This window comes from Zootoca vivipara, chromosome 4 (genome assembly GCF_963506605.1).
Source record: "Zootoca vivipara chromosome 4, rZooViv1.1, whole genome shotgun sequence".
Lineage (NCBI taxonomy): Eukaryota > Metazoa > Chordata > Lepidosauria > Squamata > Lacertidae > Zootoca > Zootoca vivipara.
This window is the reverse complement of record NC_083279.1, coordinates 80,225,140-80,250,002: the sequence shown is the minus strand read 5'-3', so window position 1 is coordinate 80,250,002 and position 24,863 is coordinate 80,225,140. Positions and strand designations below refer to the sequence as shown.

Genomic DNA, 24,863 nt, shown 5'->3' with positions numbered 1-24,863 from the left:
GGTCACAATAAATCACTCTGAGCGGAAGTTATCTTACCATCTTTTCCTCTCCACTGAGAGGGATGGACACTGAAGCCAAGATCAGCTCTCCAATGAAACTATAATATGCTTTTTTACACCTTTAAAAAATAAAGAAAACATAATTATAAAGGTACACTTTAGAGATGTTACATGATGGAAAAATTTTTTTTTGGGGGGGAGCAGCATTAAGCCAGTATCTGACCTCTTTATTTGTATTAATCTGTAAAAGACAAACTTCTCCAACTTTAAAATCAGTTTTTCTCTCTCGTTTAATCAGAATGTTGAAATTCTGTTCTATAACAAGTGATTATAATTAATCAGTTAACATTCAGTACCTGATTTAACATTTTCATCTTCTGAATTGGTTTCCACCCACTGGTTTTCACTGGCCAGCAATCGATTTTGGGACTCGCTTAGTGGCCTAACAGGAAATGGCTGACTGGGACCCGAGCTGAAAAGAAGAACTGCTATCAGAAGCTGGAGTTCAGGCACCAAATTCTTAAACTCTATTCTGGAGACCACCACAATATGAATTAATTTTGCTCACAATCAGTTCAGACATACCCTGTTTTCCAAAAAATAAGACATACCCATAAAATAAGCCGTAGCAGGATTTCTACGCATTTGCGCAATATAAGCCATACCCCAAAAATAAGGCATAGTGATAGCCGCAGTTCTAGAAGGCGCCAAGGAAGAGGCGAGGCTGGACGCGTAATAAAATTAAGACATCCCCTGAAAATAAGCCATAGTGTGTCTTCTTGAGGAAAAAGAAATATAAGAGAGTGTCTAATTTTCGGGGAAACACGGTAACTGGCATGAGCTTCAGGCTTGCCTGCTGTCCTCTCCCCTTCATGTATGATGGGAGGAGATTTAAGGCACCCATTCCTAGTAAGTAAGAAACTTACTTGCTAACCAGGAAAAGAGGCTTTAAATGTCCTCCCCTCAAGTGTAATGGGGAGGATTGGATTGTTCAAGCTTATAACAAGAAACAATAGTTTGTGGTTACATGATCTAAACTGGCACAATCTCTCTCAAGGGCTACTCTGAATACCTGGCATACAATAAAGGATGCACAGGGAATTAATTGGTGAGAACAGTGAACTTGTAAGAGAGATAAGGCTGGAAGCTCCATATGGCAGGCCAGGATGAAGGCAGGAAAAACCGAGCCTTAGAAAGCTCAATTTTAAATGCACAAGGTGTCCATAACTAAGCTTGTACTTCTACTATGTTGTTGTTTAGTCGTTTAGTCGTGTCCGACTCTTCGTGACCCCATGGACCATAGCACGCCAGTCATATACTATAAAGATTGTCAAACAAAGAACTTCCCATTAAAAAGAAATAAACTTTCCAGCCTAACTCACTTCAAAGTCAAACAGTATCAAAGAACATTTAGAGTAGGGGAGTAAAAAAGGAGGCTAAGACCTGATGAACAATGGGTCAAAAGCAGAGGCAGGGAAAAGATTAGACTACAAAGAGGACTGTTCACATTTGGCCACAACTGTGGTCTTCAATATGCATTAAGAGAAAAGGAAGCAAGACACAAGTTAAAGAAAAACTACACACCTTTTAGCAGGATCATTTTGGCTTGAGACAGTAAGCTGCTCTGGATCCATAATCACCAAGCGTGTTGGAAAGTTACAGCCATCCCCTAAACTGAACAATAAAATAGACTTGACATCTAACTAGCATGCTATTAAAAACTAACACTAATAGATACACTGGGTTTAAAACAGTTATATGAAGTGACACATTTGTGTGACTCAGTAAATGTAGATAGTACATCACCCTGTTCAAACAATGGAATGTTTTGGTTGGTATAGTACAGGCATCCCCAAACTTCGGTCCTCCAGATGTTTTGGACTACAATTCCCATCTTCCCCGACCACTGGTCCTGTTAGCTAGGGATCATGGGAGTTGTAGGCCAAAACATATGGAGGGCCGCAGTTTGGGGATGCCTGGTATAGCAGATGGTAAGTAACTTTTAAACACTGCAGCCTCCACTACAAATAATGCAGGAAATTATTTATTTCAGAGCTGCAGGTAATTTGCACGTTTATTTATTTAGTATAAATACCATGGAAGCATATATGTACTTGTTCAACAAAGTTTGTCTCCAAAATCAAAAAAAGGCTTGTGCTCCACTGGAACAACACAAAACACCTACGAGTTTAAATTTATTGTCAGCTTGACCATAGGAAATTTAAGACTTAAAAGAATGTGTATTATTATCAGTAAATTACATGCCGTCTGTTTAACCTCAATAGTTCACTGGAGTGTTTTTGAATGTCTCAGTTTGAACTGAAAACTCATTTTCTTGCTGTTTCTCTTAAATTTCTAAAACATGGGGCTTTAGTTATTACTGTAGAAATTGTACCTGGCTGCTGATCTCACAAAGCAAGGCAGTCTTTTTTAATAAAAAAAGTTCTTACAAAGGTCTGAGCAACCTATATTCCTTGACAGTATGTTATTTCTGCATGTTCAAGGTTACAGCACAGCTGTTGGCATGTGGAAGGCAACTAAAAAGTGTTGCCCTCATGCTGGGAATACTAACAGTAGGACTTGGCAAAGATGCCACTTTTTAAAAAAGGTCAGTTGTACAAATGATCTGCAAAAATCCACAAATAAGAACTAATGGCGACCAACTATTTTGACTCTGCTTTATTTTGTAAAGTCATAGAAATACTTTTATATGGTTCCATTTGTATTTAACTTGAACCATAAAAGCCCAATCCTATTAAATATTACTCGGGAGGTTAGTAATAAAATAATAATAATAATAATAATAATAATAATAATAATATATTATTTATATATTATATAAATTTGCCAGTTTGCCCAGCCACTCTGGGCGGCTTCCAACAAAATATTAAAAACGCAACAAAATCGTGACAAATAAAGTTTGCTCCCAGGCAAGCATGCACAAGACTTGCAAACAGTTATGTAGAATAAAAGAGGTATCTACTGCAAAATTCTGAAAACATTTGTCAACAACAGACGTTACAATTGTAGAAAACAATCACTGTATAGAATACAGAGGGATTAAAAGTAAAAACTGGTATTTAGTACAGTGGCATGGTCCTGAAGAAAAAGGTATATATATGGAATATTTTAAATAATTTGTCTAAAATACCCAGTACAGAACAAGGACCTCACAATATAGAGGATTGAACATGCAACCTCCCAGGCTACATTATGCACAGAAATAAATTTAAAAATAATGCAGTTTAGGTCTTAGCAGACAATATATCATTTAGTTAGCACATAGGTATGTTCATTGTTCAGGAAATATACAAATTACGATTTTAGGAGTATTTAGGATTGCTAGCTTCACTAAATCACCAAACTCTAGATTTTACTCTAATAACTTATAAAAGTAGAAGAATAAAATTTAAATAAGAATACCTTGTAAAAATTGGTAGCAACCAGTACTTTGTCTCATCTCCAAAAACCTCTCTCAAGTTTTTACTGCATCCGAGAGAGAAGCCATTTTTGTCAGGTCCATTTCGAAACATAGGTGCCCTGAAAGCTTCTGTATCACACACAGAAAGCAAAAGTAAACAAATTTGGGAAAGACAACAGATCTCCTAAGAATATATGAAGAGTCCTTCTGGATCAAACCAAATGCCCACCCACCATCTCAACACAACACTCTCCCACTTGTGCTCCCTAGCAACTGGTATTCAGAGGCATAATTCCTCTGAGCCTGGAGGTAATATATGGCCATTAAGAGTAGTAATCGCTGACAGCCTTACCCTCCATATATTTGTCTAATCCTTTAAAGCCATTAAGTAGCAAACATGCAAAATGTCTACAAAATAGAGTTTTGTTGTTGTTTTCATTAAAACGGCACTCTTAAAAAAATGAGCTAGAAAAACACGGACCAAATTCAACAAAGGCAGCAGCTGGAACAAATGTAGGAAGCAACTAATTAAACAGACATTTTCGGTAAAGATGTTCCATTTGGTATGGTTTAAACCAGCTCCTGTATTTAACAACAGCCAACTTAAGATGGAAAGGAAGCATTTCAAGAAGTTAAAAAGGCCAGTAGCAGGGAACAGCATAAGTCACTTTGAACCGATATGCTGATTGAGGGGTACAATCCTAAACTCCAGGGATTCTTTTTTTTTTTATAATATATTTTTATTAATTTTCCAATTAAAAACAATTATATCACACCCATTATTTCAAATTATACAAATACCTATCAATCAGACCGAATGTTATGCCAAATCATCTAAAATTTAAACTCCAGGGATTCTTAATGGGACTTGCTTATGAGTAAGCATAGCCATGAAACACACTAAGCGACCTTGAGCACATGCTCAGACTAACCTAGCTCACAGGATTAACGGTGAGGATAAAGTAGAATAACGTTGAGTTTCTTGGAATTGGGATAGACAACAATACAGCAGATTGTTTACTAACCTATTGTTGACCTGTTTTTGCCAACCAGCCAGCAGTGATAGCTGAAAAGTGACAGTATACTGATGAAGAACATGGCAGCCACAAAGAAAAGGAAGAGAACATGGAATTTTGCACGTGTGTCCAGCAGTTCATTCTGGGAAGAAAAAAAAAAGGGGGGTAGTATTTCTATTCAACAGCTGGTCTTCTATAAAGTTGCCTCTTTGAGCTAAAACCAGTATCACTATGTCCGAACATTACTATGAGCATATTTAGCATTTAATTATATGAAACCAATGTAGAACTGCAAGTCACAGGGCTTGCCATTACTTTGAGACAGAGTGTACATGAGTACAACTGTAAAATCACATTCAGCATCTTTTGTTGTGCGTCTGTATGATTTCCAAGAACTGCTATACTTCCTATACGATGTTTACAACATGTTTTTTTCCCCTTCCATAACTTAAACTGCCTGAGGGAAGATGTAGAGCATGCCTACACACTATAAATTCAACTATAAAATCAGAAATGGGGGCAGGAGGAGCCTTCCTCCCACCCATCTGAGCTTAATTAGACTTTCAGTATGAAGTTAACGGAACACAGTTATTTGCAAGTAGCCACATGATCATGTGAACCAACACATACCACATACAATGTAAGCCTCTGTAAGAAGGTGAAAGTTATAGGGAATGTGCATTGTTTTTTTTAATGATGTTTTTACATTGAGCAGAAGTGTCATTTCACGAGAAAAGGTCTTGTGTATTTTTAATTCAGTTTCAAGTTTTCCACATATGCTCAGATTACAAAAATCTCATGAAACAATAAATAGTTTAATTGCAGCAGTTACATAGCTTGAAAAACCAATTGTTTCTAAAAGATGACCTTTAAAATAGAAAGGTAAAAGTAAAATTCTCTCATCACAGATTAGCATCCATTTAAGTTACCACCAGCATTTAAGTGTACTAATTTCTTCTTCGGCTCTCCATAATAAGCTTCAATTAATTAAAAATACATAATTATACAGATAGTATTACAAAATAGTATGATAATCTTGTTTCATTATTAAAAATGAATGAGCACACCAGAACAGACTTCAGCTTAAATTGCATTTTACCTTTGGACAATTCTCAGCAGATTTCCTGCGGCAAAGCTTTGTGCAAATAAAGACAATTTATTAAATAGCTTTATCCCTTCAAGGCTGGTGTTCAGAAACAGTAAAAACGTTGTTAGAAAAGTAATGGCTTATGCGTGCAGCATTCAATGGCAAGAGGCCTTAGTCTACATTCAGTGGATGAACATGTAAAGGTGAGCTTGTGTTTGCACAATGAGGTTGAAGTAAAAGGTAATATATTTTAATGGTATGGACTCAAGACACACCATTAAAATTAAGATTAACACATTGCTCTCTCTAATTTTCCACATTGGAAGTTCAGCCTTGAAGCCAATTGGTTTTATATAGATCCAAGAAGACTATTGGAAGCTAATGTTCATAGTGATGTGAGGTTTGGAAATTTGTTACCCAGCTACAAATCAGAACATTTTGAAAGCACAATGTCCTTGCCACTATTACAGAATGAGTTATTTGGAGACTCAATTTATAGTAAGATGCTTATGTCTTTTTATGTAACTAAAAGTGGGTTTGGGTACAGGCAAGATACCTACCATTTTGCTTACATATATCACTTTACTGTAATTCTAAAATCAGAGCTTAAACCATTCTCAATGGATCTTTAAAAAGCCACAAATCTCCCTATGCTTTAGAGCAGTGGTTCCCAATTAGCGAAGTACTGCAGACCCCATGTTTTTCAAAAGCAAAGCCATGGGCCCCCTGCATTTGAAAATGCTGACATCTCCCAGCACAAAACTGGGATGCATGTTTTCTGGGCAATGCACCTGTGCAAGAGCATGGCACCTTGTGCAATCTTGTGTGTTTTGGGGCGCAGCATGGCCGCCTCAAAACAGGATGGCAGACATGTGCCAAAACAGTTGGCAGACATGTGCCATCGACTCCCTGGGTAAGTTATGGGTAAGTTATGCCAGTTGGAAACCACTGCTTTAGAATGTATCTTTCTAAGAACTGATGGAGAAGCAGCATGTTTCCTTTCAAAATGTTAGTGAGCTAAAACTCACATATCTGAAAAACAGAGGAAATCAAGAATATCTAGTAGTCTCTTGAAAAAATAATGGGAATCACACACACACACACACACACACAGAGAGAGAGAGAGAGAGAGAGAGAGAGAGAGAGAGAGAGAGACCAGGAATGAAATGTGTTTAGGGAAGTTTTTAATGTTTGATGTTTTATTGTGTTTTTAATATTCTGTTGGGAGCCACCCAAAGTGGCTGGGAAAACCGCAGAGTATAAATAATAAAATTATTAATTTTATTTTTATTAATAAAAACATTAATTACATCTTTAGATTAACCAGTTCCAGTATCTCAGAGCCACTGACTGATATTACATTATCACATGAAATAATATTACAATTCTATCTGCCTATTACCAATAGCTGCCCAGAGACACTTGTCTCATTTGTACCATATGCATTGCTATATATAATTCTTCTAATATATTTTAGTAACTTTCAAGACAGTTACCGAGAACAGTAGCTGCGGGTATGTTTAACCTGGAAAAGAGCAGACTGAGGGGAGATATGATAGCCATCTTCAAATATCTCAAGGGCTGTCACATGGAAGAGGGAACAAGCTGGTTTTCTCCTGCTCTGGAGGGCAGGACTCAAACCAATGGCTTCAAGTTACAAGAAAGGAGATTCAGACTAAATATCAGGGAAAACGTTCTGACAGCAAGAGCTGTCTCCCATGAGAGGTTGTGGACTCTCCTTCCTTGAAGGTTTTTAAGCAGAGGTTGGATGGCCATCTCTCATGGATGCTGTCAGGGGGACTCCCTACAGAGAGCCTCCCCACATCATCCTGACCAGCACTTCGCCCAGCGACAGCGCTAGCAGAGGGTCAGGGGAAAGCGGAATGGAGGGGGGAAGGCTCAGCGAGGCATCAGAGCCCTGGCAATGCTCTGGGGAACAGACAGTGGAAGAAGGGCTCAGTGACGTATCGGAGCCCCTGTACCACTCTGACCATTTAGGGGAGGAGGGACGGCTCAGGGAGGCGTCGGAGCTCAGGCACCATCCCAGCCAACAAGGGGAAGAAGGGACACCACTCCTTCCGGCACCCGGATTGAGGTGCGCGCCCAAACGCAGGGCGAAGGGGCAGCGTTTCGGGGTGCCCAGGTTATTATGCTGGCCCCGAAGCCGACGGGCGCCATTGCCGGGTTCGGAGAGTGACTAGGCGGTCATGTTTTCTGCTATCTCTGCACTGTAAATAGCATGCACAATAAAACCTTGAAAGACACAACGGATTGGAGCGTCTTTACTCGGGAGTAGCCGCAACAACTCTCTGACAGATGCTTTAGCTGAGATTCCTGCATTGCAGGGGGTTGGACCAGATGACCCTCGGGGTCCCTTCCAACTCTACAATTCTATGATTCTATCATAGATAATTGGTAAACCCAGAAAGCGTATGTGGTGCCAAGCACAGAATTTTGGATGCATCCTGTCATGTTTAAAGCACTGGGTGAGGACGCACAGAACATCTGCTGTGAATGTAGACGGTTCCAAGTACAGTCCTTATCATCGTTACGCAAGGTTGGGAGAGACTCCTATCTAAAACCCTGGAGAGCCATTGCTAGTCAGTGTAGACCAGTGATGGCCAAACTTGGCTCTCCAGCTGTTTTGGGACTACAACTCCCATCATCCCTAGCTAACAGGACCAGTGGTAAGGGATGATGGGAATTGTAGTCCCCAAACAGCCGGAGGGCCAAGTTTGGCCATCACTGGTGTAGACGATACTGAGCTTGATGAACCAGTCGTTTGATATAAAGTAGCTTCCCATGTTTCAGGCAGAAAGCTCACTGGATGGCGTTTGCCAAGTCTGTCTCAGTTCAGCTGTATTTAGCTCAGCTTAAAGAAATATCACCCTTTCCTTCTCAGGAGGTTGCAATAAGCCTCCAGTTAACCATTGTTTCCCCCATTATCTCAAAACCCAGAAAGGGTGGTTTTCAAATAAGAAACAAGTTAGGATCTTAAACTACCATTTAAAGCTGATCTAAGATCCTGGCCTGTTCTGAAACTGGTAACCATAGTTTCCCAAATCAGATGTAATGGGAAACAAGCCAATAAATGAATGGCCAAATAAAGCCCTTTGTGGCACAGTGGATCAGCATGTCTGGCTGTTAACCAGAAGGCTGGTGGTTTGAGGATGTGGGCAGGATTCATGCATGGCAGGGCATTGGACTAGACAACTCTCAGGGTCCCTTCCAACTCTACAATTCTATGATTCTATAAGGCCTATATTTCTCTATGCCTAACCAACCCTCAGAAGGGTGTCTTTATCCTCACAAGAGAAGATCTCATGGAATATTAAGAAAGAGAATTTACTCTGTCGGTCAAAGATTTTCCTTTTCTACTTGTGATACATGCACACACAAACTGTTTTCTGAAATCAAAACTGACTTCTTTAATGTAAGAAGTTATCTCATTAAATAAGAAGCTCTCTTCCATGTTTTTCAGAAGCACAACAGTGCAAGTCCACAGCCATTGGCAACATGAGGCATTTTTGGCTTCTTGTGGCACAAACCTCTGGTCTACAGCCTTCATAGTACTGTATATTCAGGTAGTGATTTAATATAAAGTAAATAATGCTACTCAATCAGAGTAGTGAAGATCATTATTTTGGAATTAGATGAGGGCAATGCTTACATTTTTTGAGTTATAAATGTCATATGAACATAATGTGGTCTCTTAAAACATGCAGAGCAAAAACTGTCCCAGAGTTTTCCAGCTCTAGTGAATCTGAAAAAGCACACATTATTAAATAAATAAATTTAGATTAACTATCAGTAGGTTTTTATTCCTTCAGCCACTTCAAACTGATGGTTAAATGTGGTATGTCAACAATAAATGCATGATGTTTAAACACACGGAGACAGACAGATAAAATATCTAAGATATGATATATATTTTTAAAACTTACTGTCCAAAACTTTATGAAATATTGCAGCACAGTAGAGGCAACAAAAAGACAATACAGGAGAGAATAAAATAAAAACAGGAGGAAAAACTTGTAGTTTGAAAATCCCACGCAGTTATTCACCCTAGAAAAGAAAAGAAAAACTGCTAAGTAAACCTGGAAGAATGGCAGGCATTAAAAGGTTCTATCTTTTAGGTTTGCTATTGCAAACAGAATTAGGCAAACTGTTTTCTGGAAGTAACTTAAATGCCTAAAGTGAAAAAGTTTCCCTTTAGTGAATTTTTTTCCCTTTAGGTCAGGATACTTTGCTCTCTTTTACAATGCATAACACTTGAAATCGATTTTTAAAAACCATCCCTTTATCAATTAAAAATGACTGAAATGTTGCTTATTAACTGTGCAAATATGAATACAATTTGTATTTTTCTCCAGTTGTTTCCATTTATTCACAAATTGTCTCTTTCATTCTAATGATCCTTTTTTGCTCTAAACCTGATTTTATTTTAAAACTCTAAGCCTTCTGAAGGGAAGTATTAAAACCATTCAGTAGAAACTGTCACTACGTAATAATATTAATGTTTTTTATGGTGCAATCCTCTTCAGTATAAAACCTCCCATTAATTTTAACAGAATATGACCGCAGCCTTAGGCTTTCATTTTGGGAATGTAATCTGTTATAAAAATCAATAGAACCCAATATACATTTAGACTTTGCCAGAAGACCAACTCCTACTAATGTAGCATCCAAATTTCCCCAGAGGAGGTAGTCACTCCTAGTTATCCCTGTTCCTGGTTCATCCTGCAGCAATAAGTGGTTTAGTTATTTCTCTCTGTGCAGACAAAAATTAAGAACACAAGGGAGGAGGGGGGAGAAGCATACCAAGGACAATGATGGTCCATTTTCAGTACACACCTAAGGAAAAAAGAAAGACATTTCCAATAAAGTTAATGATGACAAAACAGTACAAATGTGGATTCTCCAAACAAGACTGTCTATAATGGAGGTGTGCACTGATCAAATAAAAAGCTGAATTAGTTATTCAGCCTCCTCCCATCAAAGTATGATGTCATTATATCCTCTGAGTCAGACTAGGTTCCCACAAAGCTCTGGGTCACACTGCCACTCTTTTTCTTTTCTTTTCTGTGCCATATAACAATGTTTCCCTACCTCTGTGTTTCTCTAGGGTGGCCCACATGTTTTGCAAGAAGTGAGGCTCTGGGTTTTTTTGTTTTGTTTGTTTGTTAAAGCACAACAGCTGGGAATTTTTTAAAAAGTGAAAGCTTCATTGAGAGGGGCTACTGTGTCTGTAAGTTATTTTGGCCAAAAGAGGGAAATGTTATGCTTGTTGTTAGGTTATCCATTATACTGAATGGGAAAACCACAAAGCTTAATTGTATACAGAGTAGCAGAGAAACTGAAACACAGATCAAAACAGAGAAAACACAGTGTGTTTCAGAAGCAGATCAGGTACAATGCAAGGCCTGGAGCCTGTACATATCCCTAATATCTCTATCTTTCAAAGCCTGTTAAATCATTTCAACATCCAGGCAAACATCACAGTTGCCAAGCGCTGTGGTTAAACCACTGAGCCTAGGGCTTGCTGATCAGAAGGTCGGCGGTTCGAATCCCTGTGACGGGGTGAGCTCCCGTTGCTTGGTCCCAGCTCCTGCCAACCTAGCAGTTCGAAAGCACGTCAAAATGCAAGTAGATAAATAGGAACCGCTACAGCGGGAAGGTAAACGGCGTTTCCATGTGCTGCTCTGGTTTGCCAGAAGCGGCTTTGTCATGCTGGCCACATGACCTGGAAGCTATACGCCGGCTCCCTCGGCCAATAATGCGAGATGAGCGCGCAACCCCAGAGTCGGTCACGACTGGACCTAATGGTCAGGGGTCCCTTTACCTTTTTTACAGAGCCACGCAAGATGTTGTGTAGGTCTTCCTCTTCCTTACTTTTTAGTTTTTAACTTTTTATTTTAAGTTTGTTTTCCTCTCCCACTCCCCCTCTTTCTGACAGCAGCCAAGGAAGCCTGAATGAAAAAATAGCTGAAGAGAGGGGGGGGGAATGCTTCCTCTTCTACAGTCATTTCCCCAATAAAAATCTCTCCCAAACTAATTTTTCACGAAGTGACACATATGTGCATATACATATCTAATTTTCATAGCATGTTCTAAATCTAAAGCATATGACTACAAGCAAATATCTTCCAGCAGGTCACTGCAGTACAGACAACATCAAAAGTGCTAACAGAACACAGGAATGCAAAGTGAAGGCAGAGAAGCATAGTGTTTAAGACAATGAGATATAAACCCAGGAACTCCCTGGTGAAACTTATTTTTGTGGAGAACCATCCTGTACCTGGAAAAATAACACAGTAGTTTCAGGTGTGAACATGTGCCTGATACTGACAACACTAAGAGGCATAAATCTGAAGAATTCTATCCTACCCCATGGCTAAGTACCCCCAAGTACTTACAGGTCACAGGCAGAACAGTGGTGACATCGATCAGGCTTGATGAGCTGGCATCTATCGCAGTATCTTATGGCTATATTAAACATTAAAATCAAGGTGTTAAATATGAAGCTGTAGTTTAGCAATCCAAAGGTCATAGGTAATCTAGACCTCAAAATAGGATTCTGCCAAGAGTCTGCTTTAGCAAAATACACAGTGTACTGTAAAGGTGACTGGTAGCTCACATATAGCAGAGGTTGAGGCAAGCAATCATGACAAGAACTAGAATGCAAGATACATATTTGGACAAGTGGTGAGCTAAAGATAAATGTAATCTAAACATTATGGACACAATGACACAAGGATGCTCTTGCACTCGGGTCCTGCTTACTAGTTTCCCACAGCCACCTGGTTGGCCACTGTGGGAAATGGATGCTGGACTGGATGTACCAATGGCTGAACCAGGAGGTGCTTCTTATGTGCTTATGGTCTGGTCTGCAGAATTTAAATATGGCTTAACCCACTGTTTAAAGTTGGCTTCCGGATCCTGCCTTGTTTGGAAGAAATTAACCACAGTTCTTGGTTTACACATAATGGGAAGCACAGAGGTTGCATGCAGGTGCAACGTACACATCCTAGCTTATTAAGCCAAGTTTTGAGAGCATGAGTGTGTGCAGCTGCTATCTTTCTTCTCCTGCTACAGATCACAGATGCACATATTTTAAATTCTCCCCAAGCATCTACGTCTCTGTGCAAAGTTCAATTCCAGAACTGGCTTTACTTTAGAAAACCTGTCTGCCTCTTGGTTAATAGATAAAACAGGCTAAAATCAATTTGAAGAACTAGATGGTTCAGCACAGTGAATTAGCTGAAACACAATGCAAAACCATGGTTTCATCAGAAGAACTAATTAACCCAGGCATCCCCAAACTGCGGCCCTCCAGATGTTTTGGCCTACAACTCCCATGATCCCTAGCTAACAGGACCTGTGGTCGGGGAAGATGGGAATTGTAGTCCAAAACATCTGGAGGGCCGAAGTTTGGAGATGCCCGAACTAACCTCACCATTGCAATTCCCTTTCCCCACTCTTCCACTTATGCATGCCAGTTACTTTCCTTACTTGCAGACTCTCAGAAAACTAAAGGTTACCTGTTTATCCAAATCAAGGGAACTATGGTTTGCCTATGAAACTTCATTCAAACCAAGCTCTCCAACCCTGGTTTGCCAGGTTCAAATGATATGGCAAACTATTGTTTGCCAAGAATCCAGAAGTAAGGGAGGAAACATGTAAGCCTAAGGATCATGCCTGCTGAATGGCCCCAATCCAATCAAACTTGATAGCATCATTAAGGAGTTTATGCAGTGCTAGGATTCTTTGCAAGCTAACCTCTTGAGGTTGTTGTAGTATAGACTGGGAGGTCTTTAGCAGCTCTTCTGAGGATTTCTTGTTGGGATTCTGGCCTCTCTTCTTTTTCATATTGTTCCTTATCTGATTTGGACAAAGAGAACTGAAAAAAGACAACAACAGAACTATGGGTTTTTTATGTCACATAATAGCAGCTAGACAATACATCAATTTGTTTTGAGGGTTTCTGTTACCCGGTAGCAATTCAAAGCAGAAATTTGCAGGAGAAAACAAATTCATAGCTATACTTTACAAATCAATTTCAAAATGTTTTTGAAAGTGTTACTCATGTGTAATAAGGAACTTTTAGATCACTGTGAAAAAGCACCAGGGCCTCGTCCCTTTCGACTTTACAATTTCTATGATTCTCAGGGTGCAGATACAAACTAAATAAGCCTGCATTTCAAGGTACATGTTTGCCTGGCAACCCCTCCCCTGCAAAATAAAAACCTAGGAGACAAGAACTGAATTGAATACAAGTATGGCTGCCAAATCAAACGTACTATATGGATGCTTCTTTAAGTGTCTAACAATCACTCCCCCTAGTTATAAAGTAGGATGCTCTCTGTGAATATGTGTTGCTGCCTGCTTGACCACGTCTGTGAGTTCAACAGGCTGAATGGAATCAAACAGACTGCTTCTTGTTTTTCCTTAAAGGGGGTGCGGGCTAAAGAAAACAGGATGTTGGGTCTGCCAAGACTAATGCACCTTCGGTATGCATCCTCCAAGATGATTCCTTCGTTCTTTCTCATCCTCACAAATTAGGAAAGAAACACTTCTTTCTACACCAGCTGTGACTTGGGATTCTAGACTGTATTCCGTTAACTTGTTCAGTTAGTGCAAGGACTTCCATTTGTGCAACAGAACATCCTTTCACTCCCCTCTCCCTGCAACGTATCTGTTCTAGGAGTTCCCCTAAGCCTCCAGAGCAGATGTGGAGAAAGGGTGCAGGAAAGAACATAGAATTTCCCCTTTTCACAGGTGTTGATATCAAAGTATTCACCACAATCCAATGAGGAGCATGTCTTGGGACTCCAAGGACCATGGCCACCACAACCTCAAGACCCAAAGTTCTCATTTATGCACAGTTCCATAATGTGTTTAACTACTCTGAAAACCAGATTATAAACTAGTCTGCATCATCATCGTTATTAATTCACTGATTAAAGTCTCCACAACTGTCTCAATGCAGTGCACAATAAAAATAGCAAAAAAGAGAGAGTTAAAAACACAAAAAACCCAGCAGATACATTTAAAACAAAACTAAAGCAATACAAAATTGACACTCATTGCAGAGACCCATTTACTCAGCTAGGAAAGCTTGTTGGAAGAAAAATATATTTCATTGTTTTCAGAAAGTGGATAGTGGGCACCTATAGAATCTTGACAGGAATGCTATTCAACAGAACAGAAACAGCTGTATTAATACCTCTGCTCCAAGTTACCATGGAGCGGAATTCTGAAATCTTTGGTACTTGCAGGATAAACTTTTCTGTAGACTGCAGGGATCTACTGGAAAACCCAGCAAGATGGGTGGGGTATAAATATAAATTATTATTATTATTATTATTATTAAGGCATAGGCAAACTCCGTCCCTCCAGATGTTTGGGACTACAATTCCCATCATCCCTGACCACTGGTCCTGTTAGCTAGGGATGATGGGAATTGTAGTTCCAAACATCTGGAGGGCCAGAGTTTGCCTATGCCTGGATAAGGCTGTCTTTCAAGTAACATATTGTCCTGAGACGTATGGGGCCTTATATGTTGGTTCCAAAACCTTGAACTTGACCTAGTAACAGACTGGTAGCTAGTGTAAATCCCGCAAGCAACGTGCTGCGTGCTGGAGGACGTTTGCTCCCACAAGCAACATAGCTGCTGCATTCTACACCAGTTTCAGCCTCTGATCCATCCCTAAGGTGAGCCCCCCATATTACTAAGGCTGCTGCTTTGTTTCTGGCCCTGCCCCATGGTCTTTAACACCAGTGCAATGCACATAAATTTAGCATGTGACATTTCATACTTCCAGCTTATTCTTGTTGAGTCGGTTTACTGTTAAAGCCCCGGAGAAGGGGCCATTTAAATGTCCTTGTCAGGACATAACAGAATAAAATGTACCCAGGAAGACACTAATAGCTGTACTGTATAGTCTAAAGTAATTATGCAACCAGAATGTCTAAGGGACTTGCTCAGTTAATAATAATTTACTTTGCAGGGCATGTCTGCCCCAAGTAAGAACATCATATAAATATTCTGGCAGCTAGACAAGAGCAAGGGTGTTGCAAAGAAGCTGTTAAAAGATGAAGCTCAGACAAGCTTTTTATGTCAGTAAGCAAGCAGGATACTTTAAAACACTCTTGTAAAACTACCACCACCACCAGAACACTGATTGATTCAAGAATTTCTTAAAGCAATGCTCCATTTATATCATCTTTAGGTGCTGAGAGCGCCACAGCATCTTCTTCCCCAACAATATCTACATATGTTTGAAATAACATGAGCTCGCAAAAAGCAAACAAAAAACCCTAGAAGGGTTTCAAGCAAGGTGCAGAATACTTTCCAATTAAACTGGAAAAAACAGCATCCCTTTGTTCTCCTGTTTCTTTCCAGGGTGTCAGACAAAACCAATTGTTCTTTTCATTTACAAAATGTGGCACTGCAGTACAGCAAAACCTGCAGTCAATTCTTTTTGTAGTACAGGCTCCCCCACTATGTAAGAATGGTTGTTTTAATAAACTAAAATAATATTCTTCTATATTTGCATCAGGTATTTGAAAGAGCAAGTTGGACACCATTAACTTGGGAGATAAATCCACCATAATATATGAATAAAGAGATACTCTATGCAGGGAGCATGCTCTTTAAACACAGATTTCCTATTATTTCAATCTACAAGAATGCATTTTTCTATCAGTTAGATCGGTACCTCTTTATTGCTACTCAAGAATACATACAGTATTGGAGGAGAAAACTCAAAGCAACTCAAAGCATAATTAATATGTCTTATAATATATGGACAGCCCTGGTCCTTTACATGGCGAGTGTGCAAGTAATGGGACTAGAGAAGGAGATGCCTTGTCCCAAGTAAGAGGTTTTGCTACATATTCCTCTTAATAATAATTAATAATAATGAAAGCTTAGCTAACTGGTCAATTGATCCAGGCTTGTTAGGAATTGACACATATGCTCCCTGGCAACCTCAGCTTCCGCCATATAACAAAATCTCAACTATGGTATGTGCGATAACAATCTTGGCGTAACAGACTTGGCCACAAAAAGAGACCAAAACTCCTTCACTGTGGGAACTGTGACCAATGTCTAAAATATGTTAATTAATAAATTAAAAAACCTGAAGGATTTCACTGGATAAGAACACAGGGAAACCATGGTTAGGAGATCAGAAATACCTTATCTGCACTAGGCCTAACAGATGCAGTGTGGTGCAGAGTAGCCAAACAATTAGTAACATCTTTGTACATGGGTCACAATATTTAGGTTACCGGTACCTACACACAAGAGTCTTTTTTAAAAAAAACTACAAAAAATATAGTATATCTGGCCAGCAGATATCCTTCATTCTGGGGCCCTTAGAGCAATTTTTTTTCTACTGAAATGTTTTCAGCTGTAAAAATATCCTTTAGCTCAACTTTTTGTCTACAATAGAGAAGACTGAAGTAATGACTTAAGTAGCTTAAGTCCACTGACTTCAATGGTTCTGCTCCAAGCACTACTTAGTTTAGACAGTACCCATGACTTTAGGAAGAGTCATGCCTAATTTAATTTAGCCAAATAGGTTTCAATAGTGTTTTACGAGAATGTGACCATAAGTCTATATCTGCATTACTTTTTGGTTTTAATCTTCTTTGATGAGACATATGGATTGATAAATATGACACATTGCTCAGTACAACAATGGTGGCTCCCTGCTGACTTAGTGCTCTTCCATATTGTGCTTGCGTATTGTTTGGAGTCTACTCACAATTATAAGAATTTCTAAACAAGTATGAGACTTGTCACTGAGCACAATGGGAAATTGTTACAATAAGGATGCTTACAGAGATACACATACAGTGAACTAAATCATATCCATTTCAAAATATTAGATTGAGAAACTGATAAACAACGTCTCCTACTTGAATGCCACATTTTTAGATTACAGCATATGGAAACATGAACCATTAATGTCCAAATTAATGAAATGCGAGTTGGCATCAATCATGTGTTAATCATAGAAAATATTCTTAAGAATTTCATTCACAACAGAACAGGGTTACTTACTGAATGGAAATGAAAAAAAGCAAGCCACATCATAACATCAGTAGCAAAAACAATTCTGTTGCAAGAAAGGCAGTGTTTTGCCAAAGTTAACCTTTACCTCATTAGAAGGAGTGGCAGGAGATGTAAAAATAGTCTTCCAATAGGACCACACAAACATGACAAACGACAGATGAAAAACCACAAGGTAGACAACTGCAATAAAAAAAATACAAATAAGGTTTTAGTGAATACAGCTGTAGTAACAAAACAAAAATGCAATGGTTTTTCTTCATTGTATCAGCAAAATAACTTTGAAGAGATGATCGCAGAACAACAAATGACATGCTATCCTGGCCAGCTCTGAAGAGAAAAAAACTATAGAATCAGTGTCGGGAGGAATTCTACTAATGTGGATTTGACTTAACTGGTTTAACTTAACCCAGATTTTAAACACATTTTGTAGTAATTGGTGGCTCACATTTCTAACAGTCTTGTAAATAAGTCTTTGAAGCTTCTAGCCTACAAAAATGACTGGGGAGCTCCATCTCTCCTGTAGCAGCCTTCGCATTCATTCACCTAGAAGCAATTACTCCTTAGCTAGTGCTACTAGGCTCACACACTATGGATTAAGAAGCAATTCGTAGCTGTTCCCAACTAATTTACAAGACTGCCAAGTGCAGTCGCTTTTTGGCCCATACGTTCCTCCAGTGGCCTAATCCAACCTGATTTTCTAAATAGGTATATTAAAGCTACAATAAGAAGATAACAAAATACTAATTAGCAGGCTTGCTATTGCATCTTAAATCCAGTTGCTGCTATACTATCAATTCTACCAAGCATCTACAGAAGAATCTTAAGAATGGTGAAAGAAAGCACTTTGTATAACTAACTGATGGGGTGGGGAAAACTGTCACATGGTGTTGAATATTTAATGTTACTTCTGCAATATTCTCACACCAAAGGATAAATTATTGACCTACTTTCACAGTCTGATAAAGGATAGAAGTTTAAGAAGATATACAATTAAGCCTCAGTGCAATCCCAGAAACATTAGGGGATTCCATCTGCTCCAAAGACATTGTGCACATGCTAGATTTTCCTGTGACAGTCTTTCTTTTAGAAAGTTATATGAAACCTTAAAACTCTGCCAAGAATATTATTTTATTTAATTCTTAAGTATTTAAAATATTTATATGTAGTCTTTCTGGAATATATCCTTGCAGATATTATCCAGAGGGGAAATATGAATGTTTAATTTAAGTAGAAAAGTAATTAAGCTTGAGATTTTCTAAGTTCGGAGTTTGAATAGTTCTTAATTTCAGGAATTATAAGTAAGACTTTATTATTGAAGGGTCTATATCCAAACAATTCACAAAAATCCAAGTAATGTCAGGCAATTATTGTTTGATTGCAATCATAATGCACAAATTTAAGTGAGGAACTGCATGCATTCAATACTAATCCTGATTTACTAGCAGTTTCTATACAGCATCTTGCCTCAGTAATTTTTTTTCCTCAGAAAGGAACTGTGAGACTATTACTGGGACCTTTTTGTTGTGGCTCTTGTGACTTAGCACATGCAGAACCATAATTCTGTTGGGTTCCCCCCTTCTTCTTCTAAATTAAGCATCTTACTTTATAGGTGTACCACAGAATAAGAGACAGTTCTACTACAAGCGCCTTCCTACAGATTCAGATACAAGAAAGAGGAAGAAACTAAACAATCAAACTAGAGTGGTTACCAACAAAAGAACACTGAACAGCGAGACCAAGGGAAGGCTTCACAAGGAGGGGGAAAACAAATGCCAAATGGAAAAATTCAGTTGACTGGGTGATAAGAAAGCTAACCTAGCAATATAGATCAGAATATACATAAATTAGGTTTCCCACAGACAGACACTCACTTTGGCAATTCTTCAAACAAGCATCTCAAGATAAAATTTGAAATGCAAAATCAGGAAATATGCATCCCACAGGTTTAAATTGATTAAGCAGCTATTCCCTCCCCATGGAACTGCGATACCACAGTGGTTCTCAAGTGTTTTTCTCTCTCTGGGCCACACTTTCAGAATAAAAATTTGTTTGCGCCACACCGAATTTCTTATTGACAAGAAATACATCGGTGGGGGTGGGGGGGATCTTCCCAGCAGTGCTTGATTTATAATACAAAACACAAAAAACTTAGCAGCTACATAATAACATGAATCATTCCCAAAATATAATTATAAACAAACCTCTTATATATGTACCCGATGTATACCAACTCAATGAGAGGTGTGAGCTTGCTTTTGCCGAGCAATTTTATTTATATTAGGTCTAATCAGGGGCGGAGGAAGGTGGTGTGGTGGGGGCGGTCTGCCTCAGGTGTCACCACTGAGGGGGGCGGCAAAATGCCGGATGGCACTCACCGCGGGGCCTGCAGCCCGCCCGAGCCACACATCTCTCCTGGGAGTGACATGGTGGCTTGAGCGCTCACAGGCTCCGCACTGCCCCAAACGGTCCGCCTGCCACCTCCCCCTCAGCTGTAGGGCGGCTGATTGGGAGGAGGGAGGCAGACTCCTCAGAGGCCCTGTGGAACGTCCTGCCCTGGGTGGCCCCACCCTGTGGGCAGCTGGCCCCACCCCTGGGCACAGGGTGCGCGTGCTGCCCCAGGCGCTTGATTGCCTTGCTCTGCCGCTGGGTCTAATTAGAGGCAAACAAACTCTCATTTCCTCATCAACACAAAGAAGCTGTTCTCTTTGCTGATCTCTCATATTGGTCAGAATTGAAAACCCCTGTTCTCAACAATGTGTTGTGGCGAACTGTAGAAGAACAGCCAAGGCTCCAAGGCTCTTAAACAGAGGCATGGAGAGAAGTTTGTCCTCGGTATCACTTGATGCTCTTGATCTCATTTTGGGGAAAAATATCTATTCATATTCTGCAAATAAAAGGGATTATTTTGATACTTTACGAAACTGAAATGTTTAAATGTTTCTTTGATTGTCCTTGGATCTTCCCAGCACACTTGCCAACCTCTGGTGCCACACCCCTTGAGAACCACTACAATACTGTGAGGAATCAGTTAGCAATCCTAATCAAACTATAATTCCCAGAACTCTTTGCACGAAGCCACATTTAAACTGGTAGAGAATGTGTTATGTCTATTGTAGCCACACAATCTCAAGAAATCTGTTTGAAGTCAAATGGAATTCTTCCAACAGCAATAACAGCAGAAAGATTAAAACATTAGAAAATAAAATAAAATAAAGAGAATGACAGTTGCTTCACACCACTGTTCAACCATCAAGGCAAATATTCTTTCCAGTAAAGAAAATCTTTCTGGAGACTGGCAACCTCTTTCTAAATTCTATAAAGTGGTACCTTGGTTCTCAAACGTCTTGGTACTCAAATGCAGAAAACCCGGAAGTGTTCCGGTTTTCAAACGTTTTTTCGCAAGCTGAACATCTGATGCAGCTGTTGGCTACTGTTTCCAAGGCACCTGCACCAATCAGAAGCTGCACCTTGTTTTTTGAACATTTTGAAAGTCAAACGGACTTCCAGGATGGATTAAGTTTGGCACTTTCTATGGGAAAGTGTACCTTGGTTTTGGAATGCTTTGGTTTTGGAACGGACTTCCAGAACAGATTAAGTTTGAGAATCAAGGTACCACTGAAACATTCCCTCCCCACACTCCAGCCCCTGAATTTCTCATGCAAAAATAATGTGAGAGCAATTTCCAGCAGCTTCCGACACACTCTCTTGGGAAAAGAAATGAATCCTAAGCCTGACAGGTGGTAGCAACAGCAGTCCTCAGGATGCAGTACTTCAGCTTATGAATAGCCCAATGTGAGGCTCCTAAACTGCCAGGTAAACTCTCCCCGGGAACATTTTTGTTTATCAACTTCTCAGAGCTTGCCAAATGCATGTCTAGAGTGCTAAACCGATGCATACCTGGCAATTTTTCTCTATGGAAAATCCATTACCGATACCACCCGTTTTTTAAATGTGTCCTAGCTACATCGCTTTATTTTCTCTCTGTGCTAATTCCAAAGATGATAGGATTATAATTATAGGCAGCAACCACAAGAGAGAAGGATTATAATTATAGGCAGCAACTATAAGAGGGAAACTTAAAGAAATGCAAGGAAGCACATACATGCATAACCAATGGCATGCAGGAACACAAGAGTAGGGGAAATTTGTGCCATTAACCTGTTCTTAATAAAAAATACATGAATGGAATTTGAAAACTCAAACAAAATGTCATCTTTTTACCAAGGCTAATGAAGATATGCACTCTATGCAAAGAAATATATGTGAAGAAACATTCTTACCTTTTTCGCCAGTTGAGGTTATTGTAACTAGGAAAAAAACCCAGAAAAACTAGAGTGAGTCTACATGTAGTCTTTTAGAAATCAATATTAATAAAACCTGAGCAAAGATCATCTAATTTTAATGTACTGGTAATCCTGGAGAAAATTTATTTTGCCATTTTCCAAAGTAGAAATTTAAGAGAATTTAAGAGAAAAAAATCAGTGTGTTCAGCAAATGAAAACAACTCCTTTCACATAAATTGTTGCATCTAGTTAGGAAATGGCTTGATCACAAAAGCTATGCTCATTTCAGTTCTTGTGGGGGGAAAGCAGTAGCTGAGACAAATGAATACAAAATACACACATTCTTCCATTTTATTCATTTCACTTTTCCTTCAAGAAAATGAAGCTCAAGTAATGCAGACAACCAAAGCAGAAAGAGTGTCAGTGTGTCAGTAAGGGAGCCATAAGCTTCAGTTGTCAGAGGGCTAAACCTGCTGAAGACCCAGAATCAAAACCAGGTGAGTCACACATGTACTGTGCTCTTGGGCAATTGCCATTTCTTTCATACTCCAAGACCCAGTTCAGATTATTGTATCTGGCGGAAATATGCCGAGATATGAATTAGCCTTGTGCCTGCACCACAACCCTTTCTCTTTCTTGGCTCTGCAATTAAGCCCAGGTTCAGGTCCTTTTGCCAGCCCTGATTGTAGCACAGGTTACCAGGTAGAGGTTCAGTAACCAAAATAAAGCCAACAAAGCAGTTTTAAAATAGACTTTTGCTATTAGATTTTAGTTACTATTGCTGGCATGGTCTTGGTCTATTTTTATTTAGCCTAGCAGGATTACATACATCCAGTAGCAGATTCAACATACTAAAAATAAATTTAATCTCATATGGAATAGTGACCACTGGCAGCACACGGGAATCAATTTAGTAAACTTTATTAAACTCAAATACCCAATTGGTTTCTATATTTTACCACTGTAAGTTACCTATGCTTGTCCTGCAAGTAAGTCATACAAAAGAAGCCTAATATTTGTTCAGCCAAGCCCCACAGACTAGCATCACCTATCAGCATTTGTTTTGAGAACAGCAAGGAACAATGAACAGGTAACTGGGTGGACAATGCTAACATATAAATGCAGAGTAAATATAAACATTTCTAGTGAATATATGGTACTTCTATGGCTTCAACACAGCCTAAAGCAGGCATTTTCAGTAAAAAGGTTTCACAAAGTCACTGAATAGCTAAAAATTTGCTCCTGTAAAATGTAATCTTATATTTACCAAGCACAACATCCAATCATCATCAACAAACTGAATGCACTGAATTGGCCTGCTGATTATTAGGAGTAATTCATGCTTTACATTGTGGAGGGAAAGGAAAGATGCAACAGAATTACACATTAGCTAAATCATTGAGGGGTGGGTGGGTTTCTTCTCAAAATAAAAAACTATCACCACTAAACTGGGGTGTCTATAACAGAAGAGTTTCTCCTTCTGTATAAAAAGATCAAACCATGTTTCAATTCATGTTAGCTGTAGAATAAAGGGTCCTAAATTTCGATCAAAAGATTCTCAAGAAGAATGAGTGAGAACAAGTTGGGTTAGAATAGATAAAAGGCACATTCAAACACCATGTTTATAAATAAACAAAGGGAGTTGGTGAAAATGTCTAAAAGCAAGACAATAGCACTGAACTTCCAAATTATACAAAGAACAATTTTATCTGATCATGGGATAAAATGAATAACTAAACTAGGGATATTACCGGTAGTTATCTTGTATGTTACCTTGTACTGTATGTATGTCAGAATGATGGAGCAAATTTCTTTTGCATTGCTCCAAAAGGTGGGATGTGAACTAGGATCTGGAAGTTATATAGAAGTGGATTTTGATGAAATAGCCTACCAGAATCTTAGGATCCTCTTCATGCATTGCTCCAGGTGCTTCATCAAGGCAAGTGGCTACACAGAGTTGCTTTTTGGTACAGAATATCCAGAGAGGCTTGACTGATGCCTCCTATGCAATCTTTCTGGCATGACATAAAGAGCTTTTTATTCATGTTTTAAATCTGGGCTGTAAACTGGTTTAAGCTGTCTGTGGCAAGGACTTTTTGCTGTATTTTATTGTTGATTTAAACCAGTGTTTCCCAAACATGGGTCTCCAGCTATTTTTGGACTACAATTTCCATCATCCCTGACCACTGGTCCTGCTAACTAGGGACGATGGGAGTTTCAGTCCAAAAACAGCTGGATACCCAAGTTTGGGAAACACTGGTTTAAGCTATCAAATTGTTTTTTTGAAAAACTGTGTGGTTGTAAGTCAGGGGCTACTGATAAGCACCTATATAAATGTAATGAATAATAGTAAATAATCATAAGGCCATTAACAAGGTATAAATTCCTCATCCAGAAATATGGCAACAGGTACAAAAAGTTGACTAATAATAATGTACCCTAAAACACCTGCAGCAATTCTTTAACCATCACCAAAAATACCTACAAATTAGAAGCCATATTCAAATATAGGTAGGAAATTTTATAGAAAAAAACCACTAACCATGCATCTTTGCTATGAACTGCAAGAGCTGTTCCGAAAACTAATGCCACTTCCAACAGAAGTGATTCAACTAACTACACCATCCTGTACAACCTACAATGTTTGAGGCACAAAATTGGCAAAGTGCTACCATAAGGAATACAGGCCTACCTTTCACAAAGACTTTGTGCATTGTTCTTGGCAACATCTCTCATACACACACACACACACACACACACACACACACACTGCATTTTTGTGAGTTTTTAATCTATTCAAAAGTTGTATGCATGGAGAATGTCTGTTTACAAGGAACTGGTCAAGCATTCTCTCCCTAGACTTAGGCTCTTACATTTGGATACTGACTCCCAAATTTGTGCTCCCATTAAATTTTAGTGGGATTTGTGCAGGATATGTTTTCCAGTGGATTATGCCCTATATCTTTTGATC

General features: G+C 39.1%; 1 protein-coding gene across 1 annotated transcript in view; it reads right to left on the bottom strand.

Annotated features, from left to right (window-relative positions):
* Nucleotides 1-24,863, bottom strand: part of ZDHHC20 (zinc finger DHHC-type palmitoyltransferase 20) — a 43,237-nt gene that overhangs the window by 7,408 nt on the left and 10,966 nt on the right. Inside the window, exons 2-12 of the mRNA XM_035115097.2 lie at nt 21,890-21,916; nt 17,695-17,789; nt 13,304-13,424; nt 11,941-12,010; nt 10,346-10,378; nt 9,469-9,589; nt 4,447-4,579; nt 3,424-3,550; nt 1,585-1,674; nt 357-472; nt 38-119 (exon numbers count right to left, since the gene is read on the bottom strand). Of these exons, the coding sequence (XP_034970988.2) occupies nt 82-119; nt 357-472; nt 1,585-1,674; nt 3,424-3,550; nt 4,447-4,579; nt 9,469-9,589; nt 10,346-10,378; nt 11,941-12,010; nt 13,304-13,424; nt 17,695-17,789; nt 21,890-21,916 (971 nt within the window). The 3' untranslated portion in view covers nt 38-81. The remainder of the gene's footprint in view (nt 1-37; nt 120-356; nt 473-1,584; nt 1,675-3,423; nt 3,551-4,446; nt 4,580-9,468; nt 9,590-10,345; nt 10,379-11,940; nt 12,011-13,303; nt 13,425-17,694; nt 17,790-21,889; nt 21,917-24,863) is intronic.